The sequence below is a fragment of the Microplitis mediator genome, chromosome 2 (genome assembly GCF_029852145.1).
Source record: "Microplitis mediator isolate UGA2020A chromosome 2, iyMicMedi2.1, whole genome shotgun sequence".
Taxonomy (NCBI): domain Eukaryota; kingdom Metazoa; phylum Arthropoda; class Insecta; order Hymenoptera; family Braconidae; genus Microplitis; species Microplitis mediator.
Genome location: NC_079970.1, coordinates 382,463 through 406,057, shown reverse-complemented (window position 1 = coordinate 406,057; position 23,595 = coordinate 382,463). Strand labels below are relative to the sequence as shown.

Sequence of the window (23,595 nt, the reverse complement as noted above, 5' to 3'; positions counted from 1 at the left end):
GCGGTTTCATACGGTCTTTAATCACTCGAGTTAACGAGAAGGTTATTAGGTTCTTACGCCTGTCCTTATACCCCGAATTAAGGTCGCTCCTTCTTCTCACCTCTCAACTATATCTCATGTGTCTTTATAATTCTTACGTTTCGCTCAGCTCTCCCACTTATTCTCACTCTTAATCTTCATCACACACTTACTCTTGCTTCTTACCTCTGCTCACATACCCACCGATTTTATCACAGCAACTATTATCCTCGAGTAATCTGATCGAGTCTGAAAGTATCTCGAGCCTCCAAGACCGACAATCGCGTTATGAGACAGCGGAGTAAGAAAAATAAGTTTCAGACTCGAGATAAAGTCTGCTACTCCCAAATAAATGAGATGTTCTGAAGAATCTCTTCTTATTATTTTTATTATTATTTTTATTCAGCTCCTGCTTCAGCTTATTCAGTTACCACTGGCACAGGTGCTATTGTAAAATGAAAAATACTTTTCAATTCATTTCTTCATTTGAGTCAATCACTCGAAACAATTTCATTTCCTACTGCGATGCGAAAAATTCATAGATTATGAATTTTTAATTCACAAATTTAATTTTTTTTTCGTAGAAAATTTTTATTAAATTTTTTTTACCTTTTTACTTTAGCTTTACCTAAATAATTATTAGCCGCATATAGATTTGTCGAAAATTTTATATCAGTTTGAATATATAGGGGAAGGGGGGGCAAAACGGGATACTTAACGAAAAATTTAGTTTTTAGGGACATAAATATCGTAAATTGGCTTCATTTTGACTCTATTTGAAATAAATATAACGAATTTTAGACTGCCATCAGAAAAAAAATTTTTTTCCGCGGGCAAAATGGGATACCCCAAAAAAAAGTAAATTTTTTTTTTTTTTTCAAGTGAATAAAATTGATGTAATAATGTCTTTCTAAATTGATGTAGGTAATAAAATTTACTCTCAACATATTTTTAAAGAAGTTTTTCCTTGTTATTTCTTTTCAAAATTTGAAATTGGCGCCAATATTATACTTTTCGCAAAAAATATAAAAATGTTTTTTTTTAGCTTTTAATAGTGTAAAATGATACTAGATGTCATTTTTGACCATTTTCGAAAGTTTTTCGAGAAAAAAAAATTTTGACGAAATTTTGAGGGTATCCCATTTTGCCGGCCTATCCCGTTTTGCCCCCCCCCCCCCTTCCCCTATTTTTTCAATTGCAGACATCCCAAACTCTTGAAAAATAATAAACTATGATTCATAAAAAGTAAAAAAACAAAATTTACATATACTTTTTTTTTACAATGTATCATTAAATATTTATATAGATAGGGTGCACTTATTTATTTATTAATTGATCTTTTGACATTTTTAAAACACCTTGCCTGTCTTTATAGATTTAAATCAAAAGTGAAACCTCATCTCCATCAACACGGAAATGAATATTCATGTTTACATTAGTTTGTACTTTACCGAAGAGGTATATTTATGTATATACATATAATATATGTAAGTGAAGATGAAAATGAAGCAATATGTTATATGGGCAATCGCTAAACCAGACGAGATAATGGATGCTCGACATCGTTCGCTCGTTGCTAATGTTTCAGACCATATGAATTGCGGAATTGCGTGCAAATCCTTCTCATAGGTAAACTACCAGCAACCTATTTTCTCCATACAACTTTATTGAGAGCGTGTTAAAAACATGTTATATTTATTTAACTCGCCGCCATGTAAATTATCACATTAGTATTTCCATTACTGGACAACTTAATTTAGTTAAATAAATAAAAGACTAAATTCTCAAGATAATTTTTATCATTTCGCAAACTGATAAACATTTTTTTTATTTTATTTTTTTGATAGTTGAGCGCTTTGATCTTTGATTTTTTACCGGATATGAACTTGTGTTTAGCTTGATACACATATATCTTGAATCTAAAGCAAAGCTAGTCACACTATATCTATATCTAAATTATTTGGCGCCTAGGTTAGTTATTTTATCCGAGATCATGACTGTACATTTTGTTGCAGTGATAAATTGTGCTGATGGCAATTTAATCGTTAACGCACCGCAATTGCTATTCAATATATTTAATAGATAAGATAATATTTATAATAACTTACATATATGAACGGTAGTTATCTTTTATTGCTTTTATTAATAAATTAAATAGGAAAGCTATTACAAATAGTAATTAGTACGTCAATAATTGAACATTTATAAAATGACTGTCTGATAAAAATGTAGACCTGACGAGATTTGACGATATTTTGTGAGATCTAACCTTTTTTTCACGGATGGGAGATTATGAAATTTGGCAGGGCTAAATGAACTTTTCGAAATTTTGATAAAAGATACTGGGTCACGTAGTTAACCATGAAAATCGCGATGTAAGAGTAAGAAAAAAAAAAAAAAAGGGGTAGAACACGTGTAAAACAGACATAAGCCTTTGCAGATCCTGAAGATTAATCGTCGCGGTCGCAGGAGGATGAAAGCTTGAGACATAGCAGAGACCAGAAGCAGATGAGCAGATTGCTCTCATTATCCTTCTTGCACCGTAAACTTATCTTACACAAGTACTTATACCAGGTTGGGTCTTCCCCTCGCGTCTTAAACACCTTGGCATACTTTGTCTTCCTATTATCTAACTTGTTCACAGTTTGATCCATTCACCGTGCCAACAGTTTAAGTAATACGTGTATGTGGAATTAAATAGAAGCTGCTCGAGATATTTGAGTTTGGCTGCTTTCACTTGACTAGACTAGTCTTAGTCTTCCCGCAATAACTGGAAAGCAGAAGCCTGATCTTCAGACTATTTCGACGTGTCGCGGAATTCATCCTTAACAGAGTTGAGGTAGACAGAGATGGAGACTGAGTGAGAGTGAGAGTGAGAGTAAGGATGAGGATGAGGGTAAAGCTTGATTGGATTTTGAATGCCGCCGACATTCGACGGACGACACTACTCGTAGATTAATTTCCTGTACGTACTATTGTTCACCGATCATCCGACAGTTTTTTTATTTTAACGATCGATGTTTTATCGACGACTGTATAGGTGGGTCGTATATATATCTTTACATGAGTTTGAATGTCTACATAAACCGGTATTTATTGTAATAAAAATAATAATCAATTTATCCAGTGATTTATTTATTAAAAAATTATAACCTGTAATATTTTTATCGGCTTCTTAATGTTTGTATTTCATAATTAATAACTTATGATTTATTTGGCATTATATTTTTAATGTAATTTAATTATTTATATTAACATAATAAAAAAATATTTTTATTAATAGAGAAAGTATTTATGTGACGTAAAAATATATGAAGAAAGACGAATAAAGAGTTGAAAGAGCCGAACTGAGGTAAACAGTGCGTGGAATAATACAATAAATATAAATTTAATTAAAATGTTTATCGACAGACCCGGTTTTTACACGACTCAAGTTGCCGATTGTGAAAAATTTTTAAAATATATATCCGATCCCAAGGTACCGACTTGAGAATTAAAAAACTAATTGATATTGATTTATTTTATGTATAATGTAATTTATGTTATTAAATGTGTGATAATTTATGAGTAAAAAAAAAAACTAAAATTTAATTAGGACAAATTTTGAGAACCCTAGTCTGATTTATAGAAGTTAAACTAGTATTTATAGAGCGTGAGCTTCTGTGAGTTAGCTGGTTGGCTCATTATAAATGGGAATTCCTTATTCTAAAATGTCGCGAACCCAAAGACTTTGTTCGGTTTATAGGATGAAGAGGGAAAAGGAATTTAATTAGAGTGCACAGCGAGGTATCGGGGTTTAGTACTCAGGTATCAGAGAAAACGCGTTTCATCCATTAGGTAAAAGGCCGCAATAAGTGGCTGTGGATGCAAAACGATGCACCGTATTATGCACTATCTGTGTTGTAAATATATGTGAATATATATGTAACGGTGTTGGTGGTGATATAGTCGAAAGGAATCCATGACAACGCAAAATCACGTAGTATTTCAAGTAAACTGTGTGTGTGGGGGAGGGGGGTGTTACTAGACTTGGCGGATTTTAGATGTCACGACTTACAATTATCCAGCGAGTCAATATTCCGGAATGGCCCTAAATTCTTGGTTGAACAAGCATCCCCTTAAGTGCTATCGGTATTATAATATGCACACGACAGTCTTCATACTTCTGATGGGATATATAGATAGAGGAGAGACTCTTCTAAGATTAATCGCTTATACATATTTTAGTTCTTATCCGTACGAGTTTGACCCAAAGCCAACTCTTTTGTTCGTACCATCAACGAATAGAACGGAAATCAATGCTACTCTACTCCTATTTTCAAAGCTTCTACTTCCAGCTTATGCTCGGGAAGTTTGTCCTCGTTGCTTAGCATTCGCTGAATATTCATTCACGGCCTCATCGGTGTCTCTCTCACACCGGTATTCAACAATCTGGAGTACTTTGTCCGCGTGAATACCACGGATCAGAAATGCTCAACATTCTTTAGTGTTTATTAAAATGCTTCCAACCAGTCAAGATAAATATCACGACTAAATCTTACATTTTCATTTTAATTACGACAATGTCATACATTTTATAATAATAGCGACTAAAAAAATAATAATAATCATAAATATCATTATAGGAGAGTAGGTATTTTTTTTTTATTATTAATTTTTTAAACCCCGCAAAAATCTAGAGAATTGTCTGGAATGTGTAGAACAGATATAATTTTCTGTCACTAGTTTAGACGTTGATTTTTTTTTTTTTTTTTTTTTGAAAAAACTGGTCACCGGTCAGATGGTTTTAAAATTTTTTAAATCATTAAACTATACTATACATTGAACTATAATTACGTATAGTAAAATTATTGTGATTATTTAAGTAGGTCAGTAGGCGTAGTTGTTAAAATTTAAATCGAATTAATATAAACAAGAGTATTAACTAAATTAGCATCTAAATAAGTCAACTACTGGCTTGTCAGCTATATAGAAATATATAAATATATATGTATGTGTATGGACAATTGTGAACCTTAAATCGGTTTGTATTTTACCCGACTTTCTCATAAAATACCGAGGTTGGACGTTGTTACACTAAATTACTTGATTTACATAAACCAGATAACGACGGGAACTTGTGAGCGCTGAATGGTTTTGCAGCCTCGATTCAATTCCACTCAATAAAAATTTACATTTTTAAAATTAACGCTGAGTTTACAAGCCCAAAAATAAAAATAAATACATACTAATGATTACAATAACAATAATTACACCAACATTAAATAAAATACACGTTATTATTTTTTTAGTATCTACATTTGGAACAATAATTGTTAATGCTCGGTAAATAATTATCTGTTGTAATATTTTGTTTCATTACTTTCGGATTAAAATTCGTTCCGCCGTTCATTACTCATTTACTGTTATTTGAATAATAATTATTTCAGATAAATTAAAAATTAATATAAAAAATTAATAAATCTCTGCATAGTAAATTATTTTAAATTACCGCGTTGAATACTCAGGAAGTAATTTTTATTAATATAAATTGCTTCGTTTAGATTTTTTATTAATTGACTATCGATGAAATAATTATTTTTTTTTAAATTATTCCAATTAATAAAAAGAAAAATAATTGAACATATTTTGAAAAAATTTTTCTCTCCACTGTTCATTTATGATACATGATTATGATTATATTTTAATGGCGAATAAGAATGGCCAATAAATGAAATTATGATTTCATCATATGATTGCACATGAGGGGTCGAGAAAGAGAAGAACAGTTTGCTGTCCACGAAGACGATATGATAGGGGGATGCTGTACGTCAATGATAGTCAGAAAGGGGACCTGACGGTTCCGACGACAAGTAGACGGGCTGGTATCGTTACAATGTGCATTACGTTAGACATATCAATGAACATTTAATATAATATCCCCAGGGTTCTATCGAGATTAATTTAATTCAGTAAAAACTCAAAGTCGAGTGTCATTCAAGCTGTATTTATATTATATCATTATATTACATTATTTATATTAACACGACACTAATTCAAGCAATAAATCCCTGAATTTATCTATCATACACGCAATCAGTAATCACATAAATAAATATAAGCAGACAATAGTCTTTATTTGTTTTATTGTTTGGATCTAGTATTAGTATTTGCGGTAATACCCAGCATTAGTAATTCGTCATTGTCATAATTTTAATAATAAATTTGTGGATTGGTAGTTTACAGTCTAAATCTACCCTACGATCAGTCTTGTTATTCTCTAACTGATTGTTGTATCGACAAAAATTTTTTTGATAATTTTAGGAAACACAAAATTACAATAAAAATCTGTAATCCTAGTTTGTTATCGATGGAACGCGTAGTCGCGTTAATCCGCTCAGCCATTGATTGATTGAACGCGAGTTGACACTGGCTGATAATCAATCAGCAATTGACTTATCAAAATGCACTAATAAACATACATTATCAATTATCAATTATTGCAAGCAAGCCTGTAAATTTAAATAACCAACCATTGATTAATTCAAATCAACCATAAATTCACTTATTTCTTGATAATTATTATTTTATTATTACTGTAGACTGTTATACTACTACATTATATATGTCACAAAATTTTTTTTCAATTCCTCAATTGAGACGTCACTATCACAGACTAATTTCAAAGGAAGTAAAAGGGGATAAAATGAGTCCTTTAGAAAAAAAGTAACAATAGTGTGATATTTTTCCTTTGGTCTTCAAATGCGTATGAGGTATCAGTATGACCCAGCTATAAAAAAAATCAAAATTTGAGGCATAGTGGACTGCTATGAAATATAAAATTCTTATCAATATGAAATTATTTTTAATTAAGAATTTTGGAAATTTTAATAAAATTGTTTGTAACAAATTTTGAGTGGCCCAAATTTCTGGGGGCTCATTTCGACCCTCGTTGTCTCCGTAAATAGAAATTGTAAATATCGAATAGAAAAAAAAAATAATATTTGACCACAATTATTTATCACTTATAAAAAATCTTAAATCCTACCAATACATTTGACTATACATGTATATGTATATATATAAACAATAATTATTTTTTTTACACATGAGTAGATTTTAAAAGTACAATATTGCATTTATAATAATTATATATTTTTCTTTTAACAACAAAACAAGTTTCCTCGGCGGGGATTCCACAGAATGTGAGTTGCATAACGGAAATTTAAACCACAACTTCAGTATCACTTGCCAACAAGACTTTATAAATAGTACTGGATATCCCGGAGTACTTATGCACATAAATATATAAAATATACTAAAGTGCTAATTAATGTACGTTTATTATAAAATATTCAGTCTTTGTATTTCTCATTCCTTGCCCGTAATGTACATTTTATCATAAAAATGATTATTTCACTTTGTCACTTATCACTAATATATATATGATTTTCACTTGCTGGTAAATTAAGCGCTGATAGTTGTAACGCTACATTTTCTGCGCTTGTAATTAGCAGACAAGGATTTTATTTTAGTAATAACGTATTTGTGGGTCGCGAGTATCAGGAGCCACAGTGAAGGCTGTATTAGCCGACATGTTTTAAGTAAAACAAGTTTATTCAAACACGCGAGTACCATTCCGAAGAACCAGGGCGCGCCCATCAGTAAATACAATCTCAGAAACAAAAAGTATTTTTTTTTCAATAAATTTTTCTGATTGGACGTCGCGATTTGGGTGCTGCGTTGAATCTTAATTATTTTAAATGTTGTGTAAATAAACAAAATATTGTTTAGCAGCAAAGTAAACGCGGGTACGAGAAAAAAATACAAATTTACAATAGGACTTGGTCCGTCACGAAACTTTAGGTAGTTCGGTTTGAGAATAAAGTCTTTCGGTACCGAAGGAATGTAATCACAGAGACCGGCAAGAATCACCGGCAATAAGGAGCCTCCCCAGGCAAACAGTCCATAAATAAAAATTTTACGATTCTCATCAATATTGTCATGCTGTCCGGCTCCAGTTATCCATCGGAACTTGGTTATTGCCAGAGTCATGTCATAGCAAATAACATTTAGCCAAAATACGGTAGCGATGGTGAAATACTGAAGACTCAACCATGAAAAAATCATCAAGTAGTCATTGAATTGGCAGTTTCCAAGCTCACAGAAGCCAAGCATTTGTAAGACGACACCAGTCATCATGAGACATATATTGTGTCTGACAACGGCACGGTTATACAGACCACGTTGTAGCTGTGGTACAGACAGGTAGATAATAACAACAATAGTACACAAGACCACGTGGGCGATGTTTGTAGACATGTAGGTCTGCGCTCCCCAGAATATAACCGCACCCAGATTGTGGATCTGCGAACGATGTCGTTCCTCTGGAGACGGACATCTAGCCAACACTGTTGTCCCATTGACGATGTCCTCGATGCAAAAACTATTTGGCACATGGAGTGTTACATACGAGTCCCTCCTGTCTAATTTGTAGGTTCCGTTTAAAATTAGCGACTCATTGAACATGCACTTTAACCCATCACTGCTTGACGAAAATGTTGATTTCTTTTTAATATCAATGCTCGATAGTGATGATTTAACGGTTCGATTAATGCACACTAAATGCTCGTTAAAAAAATTGTCAGGAGAACAACACTTGCGTGGTATTTCCATCCGATAGAGATGACGAGACTCAGCTAAATTATGTATTAATAAATGCAGAAAAATGATTATTGGTGTTAAATAACCAAACGATCGCGGATGCATGTTGATTGATGTACTTTTCACTACTGTACTGATCAACATGCAGAACAACTTTACTACTCACCGATCGCTACATCGTGCACGGATGTCTTATCCCGAGTAACCGCACTAATGCTTTCTTCCGTTTTTCTCGCCGGATCAGTATTGGTTATCCGTTCGTCATCGGATGACATCATGAGGAAAACTGTTTACTTTATACTGTTTTTTTTTTTTTTTAATATTTATATTATTAACTGCATGCAATAGTGTGATCTTTATTCGTCAGTAATTAATACTTTTGGGTGATTCATAATGATAAATATGCATATTTATATTCTAACTGTTGCATTGGATTTAAATTTAATTGAAGTAAAGATTTTTTTTTTAAATTTGTCGTAATTATTTAGTATTGTGTAACAACTTTAGTCAGACGATAATTCTCGGTAGTTTCTTTTAATGAGTTGCTGCGAATTCCCATCAACTTTATTATCAATATTTATTATGCGAAGTTAATTTGCATATTCCGAAATAAATAATATAAATTAATTTATTAATGACAGCTCAAATGACGTGGGAATAAAACATTCAAGTTCACACTTTTGTAAATAATATAATTATTTAATAAATGATTTTTAAGGCCATGTGAAAAAATTGATTTATCTGATAAAATTGTATTGATTACAAGTACTCTGTAAGTCGATTTTAATTATATGTTGTCATTAAAAAAAAAATTTGATTATTTATTTAAATTTAGTTCGCCTTGAAATTTTTTCCATATTTAATTTCGTCAAATATTTTATCGATCTTATGATTTTTTACTGCCTACCTAAAATAAATCACTAAGGATGTAAATGAATCTAAAGTAGCAAATTTTCTTTTTTTTTTTTTCTTTTTCATAACTAAACCGCCTGGATTATTTTCCAACGAGAAGAGATTAAAAAAAAATGTAGGTCATTGTTAATACAAACATATGATTGTGGATCAATGTTAATATCGCGAAGGATATGATGCTTCAAGTGACTGAGATTTGAAAAGTAATATTATTATAAAAAAGCTCTTATGAATATTGATATCGAAGCTCTGGGCACGCAACCTCTAAACAGCGAGACAACTTTCATTTATTTAATTTAACTTGGATTTATTCAGCGCAAGTGAACAGTGCGAATGTACAGTGCATAAGTATAACAAGCAACAAAAGTTGTTGCCTCGAGCAACTGATAGACAGTAATGTTTTCCAGTCTAGTAGTGATTTTACTCACTGTGGGTTTGGTAAACTTGGCTGCAGTACCACTAAATAAGTGCTGTGACAATGGATATATACTGAACGATATCCTGGAGTATGTTACTAAAAGTAACTCTAGCTCAATAAATATAACCGGAGTTGTCGTTACACAACCCATTAATCAGACTGAAATGTCAAATGATATTTGCATCGCCAGTAAGTCTATTTATTGAGTCTTTTGATAAAATTGCTTTAAATAAGACAGATAGAAAAACGAATGACAATTGATTGAATTGTTTCAGATAACACGATGGAAATAGAAAAACGAATGACAATTGATTGAATTGTTTCAGATAACACGATGGAAATACCACGGATTCAGTTTAAAATCCGTGAAATCTTGCCATTTACACTAACATGCATTAAGTTTAAGTACTATAAATATAAACGAATACAGTAGACTAATATAGGGGAGACCGGGGCAAGACGGCCCACCTGGGGCAAGAAGGCCCACCTCAAAAATTAACCAAAAATTTTTTTTTCTTGTTTTCTTTTGATTATCACAAATTTAGATTATTTACTCATTTTTAACTCGATACGTGAAACTTGGGACAAAATGAACCACTCAAAAATTCTAAAAGAAAATGTATTTCATAGTATTATAACCTAGTCATGATTAATTTAATAGAAATATCATTTTTTGGTTAATTGAATGGATTTGAATTAAAATAGAGCATTTGAAAAAGTTAAAAAAACCAATAATCAATTTTCTACAGAAGTGAAAAAATGACTCGTATTATATCAAAAAAGGTTATTTCGAGTAATATTAAAGTAAATACAGTTGTTAAAGAGAAAAATATAAACATTTGTTACGCGGGAAATTTTTTTACAATTAAAAAAAAAAAATTTTTTTTTTTCATTTTTTTTCGGAGGGGGCCGTCTTGCCCCAAAAAAAAAAAATTTTTTTCAGGAGCTTCACCAAAATTTTGGTGAATTGAGTTCAAGTTGGACAAGAGTAAATCGACTTGATGGTTAAAAGCCACAAATAATAATAACCGGCTTAGGTGGGCCGTCTTGCCCCGGTCTCCCCTAAAAAATATTTAAAATGAGTTTTGAAAAATTAAGAACGGAAAAGTACTTAAACGATACTTAAGAGGGAAATTGATTGTTAAAGTAGTTAATTTGTAAAAATAATTCTCAGATAATTAAACTCAGATAGTTTTTAAGTCAACAATAACAAGTTACTTTCAGTTTGTTTGAAAACTGTTGTGAAAGCGAATGAGTCTCACTTCAAGACAGAAAAAAAAATTTTGTTGAAAAAGTACTAAAAATTGAGATATTTAAAAAAGACACATGTGTTAATTATGAAGGAAATTTGAATATGTATTATCCTTAATTAAAACGTCATTTTTATAAGATAAATTATTAATAAAATGTGTATAATATTGAGTAAGTATTGAAATTCCATTTGTATAACATGACCCGTTAATATCGGTCGAGCGACTGAATACTGAATATGTACAAGGATGTTACGGTCGTGTATTTGCTCAGATAATTCCTCTGCCGAAGGGGCGAAATTGAAACTGACCTGGAACTAAGCAATTCCCAGTACGGAAATGATTATAAGCACTCCTAATAGACTCTTTAACTAGGTTACACGGAGATTGAAATCCTCGAATCGATGTTTCAATACTGCCACTGCCCTTAACATTTACCATTTATGTTTTAATAAAACCTAAAACCTTTTCCAATTAATTTATCATTTCAAATTAAAGTCAAATATATTTCTTGATTAAATTTATCTTGCAACTTTTTTTCTTTTAATTAAATCAAACTAAAATAAAATAAACTTTTAATACTAATTAATTACACAAATATTCCTCTACAGAATTATTGAGATCAATTAAATAAGACCATTAAATTTTAACAAGCGCTTAATCCACACATAAATCTCCGATCATCATCATGATTTAAAACTTTTTTTGTAAAATACTTTTCAAGGGATTGAGATGGTATGCAAAAGGCGATAAGAGATTGTTCCAACGAAAACCTTTATTTTATTTTATTATTTTTTTCTATAGAATGGGTAAGAAGACGATGGTGGGAGCAGTCAGGTAGGAACCTCTTGATATAACAAGAGAGATGAAACGAACTGGAGAAGTAGATGAACAAGTAAGTGGAGATGGAAGTGGAGATGGGGGAGGCAAATGCGTAGCTTTCGTAAGGTGAGGGAACCCCAAGAGAAAATTGAAAATCGAATCACCAAGCAAATCGGATTACTCTATGACTTGAACTCTATAACCGCAAGCACAACCACCTAGAGCAAGTCTATGTGCGGCTGTCATCACGAAGTAGATAGCGGATGGAGGGATCGAGGTGAGAGCAAAGAGGTTACGGAACTCATGCATTTCCCAGATTCTCTCGTCTTCTTGGAAAGAGTCGCTTGTTGTTTGATTCGTCACTGCTGGTACAGTTTTTTTAAATTTTTTTTGTCTCACATCGGATGAGATCGATCGACTTTCCGAGTTCAGCTTCAGTCGTATCCAGAAAAACAAATGTAATTTTATAATAAATATGGAATTTATTTGTTTTTTATTTATCGAATTAAAAATAAGTACATTTATTGTATTTGTTCGGTCGTTTTATTAGTTTATATATATATAGAAGTAAAGATGTTGGGGATCTTTTGTGATAGGAGGATTTTATCACTCAGAAAGTTCACGTCGACGTTAATGTAATGCCTGGCTTTTAAGGAGCTAGCGGAAAATTAAAGTAGCTAGACTTTCCGGCTGACGGAAGCTCATATTTTCTCCTTCTTAATATTCATAACCAAAGAAAAAAAATAATAATGATAATAATGAAAATAAAAAAAGACAATTGATCTTCCGCTGGCGTCTTGCTCTCGACACAACGGCTTTCGTAAAATTTATAAAATTTTCATTTTCATTTTATTTATTATTTATTTATTTTATTTTTTTATTTCATTTTCGTAGCCATCGACATTTTTCAACTTTAAGACGGGAGCATTTACAAGGCTTTTCAAGATTTTCGTTTAGTAGGTCACTGAATGACCCGAGGGCTGGTAAAACCGTTGCACAACCACGCGCCCTACTCACAAAATGACTTTTCTCATTATACACGCCCCTATTCGGGTCTTATCCGCGCTTGAGGGTGAGCATGATAGACGTGAAGCCATATGCCATTGGACGCGGGTCGTTTCGTAACTACAAAAGGAATATTACTGTCATTTATAAGTTCTTAGATAAGACTTACTCCTATCGTTCTTACGCTCTCATGGGAAAATTCATGCAGGGAGAATACCAAAGCTCTTACGAAAAAACACCTCAGCTGGATCGTCAATCGAGGAATAAAAATAAAAATAATAAATACTACGATCATTTCTACTGTCTTATTTTTTTGTATCTTCGGCACTTGCTATGACTTTTTAGAGAAAATAGATACAATTACTTCCTAATTATTGTAAGAAATTAGTATCACGACGTGAAAATATTGCAATTATTTGTCACAGAGAGCGTAACTATTAATTAGACCCCAGATTGTGAAGGCAGATTAAAGTCTTGTGCGCAAAAGTAACAGTGAATCACAACAAGTTAAATGTCTGGAATGACTTAGTGTCGTAGTTGGCCATTGAATATAAAATATATATACATATACAAAGGGAAAACGTCTTTTGGAAAGTTCACTGTCTCAATTATTCAGCTCGTAAATTTTCATTGGGATGTAAAAAGATCCTATTGGTCTTTAAATTTGTTTGCCTTCTCGTTTTCTCAAAAGATAAAACAGAGTCTGACAAAAAATAAAGACTCACTTGTAAATTTATTTCGGCTATTACAAGCATGGATATTTGGTGAGACGTTTCTAACACCCCTTACAGATGTAAAAACTGTACGCTCTTTTTGTGTACAAGAAATGAGATTAGAAAGTTAAATAAATGGCAGATAAGTGTTTACATTTATATGGGAGTGCAGAACTAATGTTACTATATCATTTGTCTTAATTTTTGTTTCTCGAACCTTTCAGTGCGCAGTGACAAAAAAGCTCTTGAATTTAATTCGAAAATTCTAATGGAATAGAATATCAATTTTAGCTAAATGGCAGTAAAAATTTATTTTATTTACGCAAAGCCCGCTGACGTATATCGGGTTGTAAAAACACGAATTTACAGTAATATAGGGATAATAAAAAACCAATAATAGCCTCGGTACTATAGTGGTTATGCTCCCAAGAGAATAAAGAGGGTTATAAGATCATACAATCGGTCGAATATGGGGTAGACTGTCGTTAAGTATGAAGTAAAGTCCCTAATTAAAAAATATGTGTAGTCAAGAAATATCAAAGGATATTATTATAATTATTATTATTTTAGACAAGCAAAGGACGACTGTCTGTAATCTTTAAATCTTCTTATAGATGCGCTCTCGGTTATATTAACCAAAAGATTCTTTCATAATTAATATAAGCACGTCTTATTTATGCTGGATTTTGACGAAAAATAATTTTTTAGATTTCATTTTTTCCAAAAGTTTTACGAAGAATTGACATTGTGATGTTAAAAAACTTACTAACACCCCACGAGTGTGTACTTTCTCATTCAATCTCTCTTCATCTCAGTCTCTGCCTCTGGATCCAGCGGCTGGGATTTGAAGATTCAGAGCGCGAGACAACCGGCAGCAAGGGCATCGTCTACGTCTACATAACACAATGGTGAGACAACGAACCGAAAAAATAACTCACCCAGAACACAACGCGAGCTGCATGTAATGCGGCATCACACCGAGCGGATAAATAAGAGAGACCAGGTAGAAATGCTGCACGAACAAAATCACACGTACGATTGCAACTTGGATGCAAGAAAACTTGGTCGCCTGGCTTTTTAGTTTTTCTCATGGTTGCCAAAAATTTGGACCGCATTATGCCCGATTTGTTCACATCACTGCCGAAAATTCTCTTGCACGGCTGCCTTCACAGGAGCCGTTCATTCCGGAAAATAATCAGTTGGTATTAAATAAAATTTTATTACTCAGTAATTGAAATTATAATTCAATGAAAACAACTTTGTGTAATAAAATAATGGTTATTGTTAAAATATTGAAAATTAAACGACATATTAATTATTGGTAGGGCTGCTACTATTGTTATAATTATTATTATTTTTGCTACCAAAGGACGTATTTAAATTAAAACGTTGAAATTTCCATTGTTTTATAATCATAAAAATAAATTGTATTTTAATTACTCAATGGATATCTCCGCTCCCCAGCGTAGTAACGCTAACGTATGTGCACATACTACCAACTACTCTTTGAAAGCAACATACTGATAACACACGCAAATAATACTATCAAAATATCCATTTGTTGATTAACTGAAGCATTAAAATATCGGTACCTAAATTTTATGACAGAAAAATATCATATGAAATTTTTACTTCAGTATAATTCTGCTCTATTGTGTTTAAGGTCTAAACAGTTTATATGCAATTTGGTTTACGACGATCGCATTTATTATTTTCAAATAAAAACACAAACGCTGTTTGACGGCGACTCTATAACATCTCAAAGACTTTGAGCTCGGGAGATACGAGTCCGTTGATCCTCTTTCTATTGGACAAAGTTGGGATAAAAGAGGTAGATATGTCTTGTGGTACGTCGATGTTAAAGGAAGGGTGATAGTGAAAAAAGGTATGAAGAGCAAAGTTGGACTTGATCCTCAGTAGCGATGGGCCCGGGTTCTGAGTCAGGGTAGTCGATAGTGGTCTAACAATGAAATACTTTTTGCCCCATCTATACGGATCTACAACGAAGCATTTTTTCATCCCCTACATCAGAACTGAGCCTTGATAGCTAGTCTGCAAGGAGTACCGCAAAGTTAAATCGCCGGCTTATATGCGACAGAACCGAACCGACTTCAGCGTCGAACCTCCAACTCCCAGTCCAATGTCGGTTATCGATTCTTTCGTGATGATATTGTCGATCGTCATCGTGATACGGCTCAGACGATATTGTTATTGCCAAAGTTTCGTTTCCATTTGTTTTATTTCTATGATCGTACCATACGACTTTCCATCACCGCTTTACGCAACAACCGCGGTCGGAACTCTAACCAGTACCATACCAAGACAATTCTACACTCTACACCCTACACAACACGACTTTTCTATAGATGATAGAATTTTATTTCCGAGATCTTTGAAAACCCTAGTATGGCAATATCTTTATACGGAGCTTTACCACGGAGTTTCATCCCACTAAGTCGAACCGCATCGTCAAATCGAATTCTTCAACTACACACGCCTCTCCTCCTTAGTCTTGGAAATTTAAATTCAGTGACGTTTTTTTTTATTTCTCGTTATTTGAATAAAATAAAATAAAGAAAGGTGAGATCACGCCGGAGAAGAGGAATCTGCTCCTCTTTTAGTGAACATCCCACACGTTATTTCTCGTGACGGGTGAGACAGGAGTCGAGCAGAAAAGGCAAAGTTATTTCGTTTCCGTTTTCAAGATTTCCGTCAATCCTTCTTCCTACCTTTTTTTTAACTTCCCACTATAAAAATTGAAAATTTTGAGAAAAAAATTAACGTTTTTTGTTTTTTTATGATGTCTTCTAGTAGAAGAAACCCTAAAAAGTCCTGAGAAAAATTTATTTTACGAATCCTAACCTACATGAGGATAAATGAAGATAAATGAGGATGACACTGGTCATGCATTTTTATAAAGAGTCGTCCATAACTTTACTCCTAGTGGAAAAATATTTATAAGAATTTAAAAATGCCTACGCAAAGCTCCATAAATCCAATAATAAATACTTAAATATATATTAAATAATAAGTATACATAAAGAATTATCGATGAGCGATTATTTTAATGGGGACAACATTGTGGAGGTACAAGAAAATTTTTTTATTTCTGCAAAAGATATGATAAAGGGCGGAAGAAATAACGCATAAAACAGCGATAGTGGAGGCGCGAGGTTCCCTCTTTTGTTCGTGGCTCGGACAGCTTTAAACCCCAGTCGACAATGCCCCGTTCTCATTGGTCGCGTGTCACCTAACTCGGCATTATCATTGTCCTTACGACAAGGCTCCTGCGATATAGAAATACGAATGGCTTATCGATATATACCCGGTACGATGTACACCGAGAATACGTGAAATGGCGTGAGGTCTTTTTTGCTTGAGACCTCCGAGCCCAAGGACTTTCAATCGCCTCGTTTATCGCTATTCGATTCAACGCGATTTGATATTCACCCAGCGTACACTCTTCTATATATTTATACTTTCTTTCTTACTCCTCGTATTTCCCACCACTTTTTATTCTTTCTTTCCTTATTTTCTTTCCATTGGTTTCCATTCCTCTACTACCAAGTCGGCCCTCCACCCGTACTTTGCACCGGAAGATGAAATTCCCTTGCAGCTCACTGCTAAAACTCACAGCCTTGCGCGCTCCCAAACTCTCCCAGGATTAAGTATACTCGACACTACTCCCATTTGTATATATACATATATATATATATATGGGATCTGCGTGAATGGAAAGTGAATTAGAGTGTTATCCGAGTAGTAGGAAATAAAAAAAAAAACAATAACTTTAGAAAAAAAGAATAGTCTCAGGTGTCGAGAGGTGTCTCGGAAAAAATTTATGTCCCAAATGGATGTTACATTATGCATATTTTTTTATTGTTATACGTGAAATCATTTAACGCCACATCTTCCTCCCCATTCTTCGCAAAACGAATAAAATACCACGATGTAATTATTTGGTTCCCGAGGGAAAAAAAAATTAGTCTATTAAATATAATGTGGAATGAAAAATAAACGGAAGTATATAATTTTCCTAATATTAGAAAATAAGCTATTGAAATATTAAATATGCTGTATAAATTTAAACCCTAACTTTGAATATACTGCTCTTATCTAACCTGAAAGTCGCTAAAAAAAAAATCTGGGCATCGGTTGAAAATATAGAACATGTTCATCAATGTTCACCAATGTTCACCCATGTTCACCCATTCTCGAATGGGTTTAAACTCCAAAGTAAAATTTTCCGTAGGATTTTTTTGGTTTTTCCACTGGAGGACATCATCATAAACAAAAAAATCTATCTATCGGTTGACCCTGCGGGCCAGCCCTAAAGCTCTTCGAGCTCTAAAATGCTTTTGTATGCCGTCCTTTTGGAAAAAAATAGTTTTTTACCATTTTTTCTCCAACGATATCTCTCAAACGAATAAACCGATTGAGACGGTTGAGGTCACAATCGACACGTTTTATCAAGTTCTAAATCTGATCAAATTTTGAATTCGATTTATCGAGTCGATTTTGAGATATTTCAAAAAAAATAAAAAAAAATTTATTTTTAATTCTTTCAACAACGGTTTTTCTTGAACGAATGAACCGATTTTGATGGTTGATGTGGCATTCGACGCGGCTTATAAAGCTCTAGAGCCCAGTCGATTTTGGAATCAATCCATCGAGCATATTAAAAGTTATCAAAAAAAAACATTTTTAAAAAAATTTTATTTTTGAAATATCTCTGAACGAGCCCTACCGATCAAGCTCAATTTCTCACAGCTTCATGATATTGACAAGCCGTGTCGAATGAAACCTCAAAGTTCAAAATCGGTTCATCCGTTCAAAAGATACAGGTATTTACATACGTACGTACATGCATACATACACTCGGACATCATCTTGAAATTAGTCAGAATAGCTTCCTAGGACCTCAAAACGTCGACATCTGATGAAAATTCGATTTTCGTAAATCGGACCGAAACCAATAACTTACCGAATTTTTGAAAATTTACAATTTTCTTAGCGGGAAGTTAAAAAGTATACAAAATAAGGAGCACGACGTATTAGAAGCTCTTTGGGATCCGGGCGCTCGTCTTAATCCACGTCCGGATTTGTGACATATTACAAACCGCCCTATGAATACTTATATACTCAGCGTCTTATATAGCATGCTCTTGTAGTTCTTCATATTCACTGAACGATATCTTCTGGTAAAGTGAGAAAATTGGACGCATCAATCTAACCTACCCACTAAAAATAACTTGTCACGCATTATTTCTCATGATAAACAGTATACATAATAACCAGAGACCTTTTGTTAACTTTCAAATAAAATTGACTCGTACGTGTCATTTACGATGATGAATATGAAAGATAAGAAGAAACACGAGCCCGTTATGCAAATAAATAATTTAAAGCATCAATAAATGTATGCGCGTGTTATGGCATTCGATAAAAACTTTAATGTATACAAAAAGTATTTGGTAAATGTAAGGTTAACCCTCGAGTGTTCGATCTCATAATTCCCAAGAAACGGGGAATATTTGAAACACACACGTCGTATTGGCCCGTAGTAGTAACATCAGTAGCAGCAGCGTCGGATAAATTCTCAAGTTTTAAAATCCCACAATGTTCGTAGGATTCTCCGGGGATTCAAACGCTATCAACATCATCATGAGTACGATATGGATATACAGGCATCTATATATGTATATACCATTTAAAGTTCTGGAACCGGCGTCGCGGCTGTCGTGGAACCTCATCGCGTCTTACAGCGGAGTTTATAAGCCAATCCAACGAGTACAGAAGTTGCTTGGCTAAGCAAAAGTCAGCCCTTGTCTTGCTCGCAGAGTCCTTATGCACATTCATGCCGGAACTGGGTCACGCCACAGCTGCATTAGAGCTGCTCCATACGTCTTGTCCCATTGGTTCTATTCCTTTTACTTCCGCGTGTAATTTAGGTATGCGCCTCATCTTCAGAGAGATTTCCGGTATTCTCTATTATAGAATGGAACTATACGACCAACGAGCTACGAGCTTCGGTACTTGCTGGGTACATATAACTCGAAATAAAGCTTGCTGTGGGTGTGAGTGTATGTGTATGTGTGTGTACATATAGATATATATATATAGAGAAGAGGAATTTACTACTTCCCGGTCCAAGTTTGTCTTGCTCCAGTTCTGCTGATGTCTAGTGCCCTTGAGCAAAACCCTCTACTCGAAACTATACAGCGATGCTGCGATGGTTGACCGAGAGGATGACGCCCATACCGTGTTTGTCTCACTCTATTCAGGCAACTCTTTTTTATATTCTACACTTTTTCTTAGCTTTCTTTCTTCATTGCCACTCAAACCCACTCGAACATCCGCTGTATTTTATTGGATTCTATCAATAAAATTCTCCTACCTCCTGTTTTCTGACATATTAGTTTTTATTTATCCAATTGAATTAAGTAAAAACTTTGTAAATTATAAAAACTAAGTCGAAAAATTTCTCCAAAATTATCAAAAAGTACTTTTGGTTCTTCAGTTAAAAATTGTTGGTAATTAATAACTATGATATCATGATTTATCTTAATGAAGTATAGAATCAATATAAAAATAAAAAAGTTTGGTAAATAAACAGCAAGAAGTAGTTGACTGAATGAGGTAAAGAAATAAAAAAGAATAAGGAATCCTATAAATCGCAAGATTGTGAATTGGCTTGGAAGTAGACACTCGGTGGCCCCTCAACAGACTTTGTGGCGGTGATCTAGAACCCTTAGCCCTTAATTAAAATCATTACCACGGCCTAAATCAACGTGTCTTAGAGTTTGCCAAGAAAAAGTTAACCCTCGGTTCAACACCTCTGTTCTCTCATCACGTACAAAGTTTGTTCTGGATCAACAATCGTCTTAATAAATAAATTCCAAATCCTAGCACTCATTTTTAAGAAACCAAAGTAATTACATTATTCAAATCCTCTTACATCATTCATTAATCATCAGCTATTGGTTAATTCAAACACAAAATACCCTAATCCATACTCTCTCTGGTTGTCGTGAATCTGATAGATGTGTGTTTGTAACATTTGGCAATGATGACTTGTCCAAACTTAAACTTGGCATAATTACTGTTCTACTCTGAGGTATCTTTACTACTGAAAGTACCAGCAGTTTCGTCTTCCTTTTGTCATTATACCCAAGACTGTAATCCACAGCCGGTGTAATATCGAAGCTACCTAAATTACATCTTGAGAGGACGAGCTAGAATATCAAGACCACCATTATCGTGTATCACTAATTAATAGCAAATACGCACACATTTGCTTATTACTCGTTACTCAAAACCTATTTCTCAAAATAAAATAAAATCGTAAAACGATTATTTTCCAAAGGTCCTTTTCTAATGCAGATATTCGCATGCGTCGACGGAGGAGACTCACCACTGACTTTGGGACAAAATGCGGGTGATTAATGAATGGATTAATGGATTAGAAACCACTGAGTAATGCCAGTTAGCAGCGTAGTCAAGGGTATTCTGCCCGAATTAACGAGACTATGAACATTTCTACCATTACGTGTTTTAATCCTTTCATTGGACAAAATTGTTAATGACTTATTCTTTAACCATAGATGTTTAAGTAAAGTAAAAAAAAATACGCCCAAATTAGATATTTATCTCGACTAAATTGCGGTGAGAACAAAACTGTAAACATGAAATGCTATAATTTATTATAAATAAAGGAGACACCCGAGTTGATATAAAAATAAAATAAAAAATTAAATTTAAGGATTTTAGTGTGCTCTAAACGAGGAGCGCGTGCTGGTCGAGAATATGGCGCCCTGCTGGCTTTTTTCCAAGAATCTATCGCATACCACACATACCTTGGACTACACAGAGATAGTAGACTGATCACGCTGTGAAATTCACTTAAGACATCGTCTCACGATTATAAAAATTGTTATTTTGTGTTTTTGTTATTTAAATATATATATAATAGCTGTGAGTCTGAATAACAAAATTAAAATAATAAATACTTGAATTTATTTTAGTAACTTTTGTCTTGTATCCAAAGTTAAATAATTAAACCGATAAAAATATTGACCTTATAACAACGAAATTCGAGAAGCAATAATATAAAAGGTAACTGGCGAAAATTGATTTATCTATATGTCACCTGGAATTTATGCCCGGTGTGTCAGATTACTCGCGAGCCTTAAGACGATCGAGTGGGAGAAAAAGCAAAGAGTAATAAGCGCTTTGGTATGGTAAATAACGTCAGCGGATTATAAATAAAAATTTTCAAATAATTCATCGCGCCCCACAGACAAACACACATACTTATTATATTGTATTATATAAATAAATAATACCAGCTCTAAACGCCGGTATAATGTGAGGGACGAAAAACGTCACTAATTGGCCCTCTATTTACACAAACTGAAAGATTATTTATCGCATAATTTGACGATCGTTCAATGTCGCTGCGATTTTAGGGTTCAAATCCTCTTTGTCTGGTGTCTTTTTTTCTCCTGACTGTTTGCTCATCGGAGCATCTCTCTCATCTCGTTATTGTCTAGTTCGAGAGCCAATTCAACCCGGTGAAGAGTGAGAAGAACAAGAAGACCAAGCAGGCGAAGAAGAATAAAAACAAAAACATAGTAAAGGATGGACAAGACAAGAGTTTTAAAAAACAATTTTTCAGCCTAACAAATGCCGCTTGGTTGTTCCGTTAAATCGACGAGACAAAACCGTTTTTTCTCAATTTTCGTTAAAATACGTCCGATCTAAATGACCCGTGCTTGGACCCTCATGAATTTATAAGGGTATTATCCCATGCTTACACACTCGCGCACTCGCGCACACGCTCATGGTGAAATACTCAGATGTTCTCATATACAAGAGTAAGGAGAGACTTTCCGATAAATCTACGATAAACCCAAAGAAAAGGACAGGTCAGGTACTCAACGCTCCTCGTAACCGTCTTTGGTCACTGGGAAAATGGAATTGCTATTGATGTCCACACATAAAGGACAATCCACTGACCTTGCGCGACGATAGTCTCTCGGGTTAAACGCTCCTGGCCTTCTGTTTATGTCAAAGGTTCACGGTCGTTATTTACCCTCGGAAACCAACTAAACAACGACACTATACTCGGCAACCAACTTTTATTTTTATGTATTTACAACAGCATATATAAATACATTCGCTCGTTTAACTGTAACTGCTGTCCTATGGAAATTTCGATCGTATATATTCACTTGTGGAAATAAAACCCATAACGTGGCTACTGGTCTTTTTTTATCGTTTCGCTTTACTTGCTCGCCAGCTTATTTCCTTGCTTACCTTATACACACCCGTTTGTTCTCTTCTCATCGCCGGTGTTTTTCCACCAGCGGCATAAGGAAACGACGTAGGCCGACTCGATAGCTGGACTACTTGTCAAGGAAAATAAACCAGTGCGCTCAGCTCGGACTTTAGTATACGCGACAGTTATTTAATTTATTTTTTATTTATTTTACCGATTACGAAATAAAACTGGAGACTGAGACCAGAGACTGGAGGCTAAAATAAAGAGCAAAGACTCAAGTCTGCTAATGCAATTCAAACATTATTGTTGATGGCAAAAGTTTAAATTGTTTTTATAACGAAAACAGAAGTGATAAATTTAATTTAATGCTGAATAAACTTGTGTGTGTATGTATGCGTACAGTAGTAAAATTTACGCGCAAATAATATTATTAGAAATCGAGTGAATTTTATTAGTAATTTTTCCTTCCTTGGAGCGGATGTGAGAGCAATGTTGAAAAAAATAATCGAGAATGAATAAGAAGATGAAAAA

The 23,595-nt window shown here is 33.7% G+C and overlaps 1 protein-coding gene and 1 long non-coding RNA gene across 2 annotated transcripts in view; both read right to left on the bottom strand.

Moving 5' to 3' along the window:
• LOC130678536 (uncharacterized) overlaps positions 1-23,595 on the bottom strand; it is a 120,638-nt gene that overhangs the window by 25,279 nt on the left and 71,764 nt on the right. The window lies entirely within an intron of this gene.
• LOC130678530 (uncharacterized) lies at positions 5,921-8,879 on the bottom strand. Its single transcript, XM_057485799.1, has one exon. It carries the CDS (start codon positions 8,803-8,805, stop codon positions 7,465-7,467), a length of 1,341 nt encoding a protein of 446 aa, XP_057341782.1. The 5' UTR covers positions 8,806-8,879; the 3' UTR covers positions 5,921-7,464.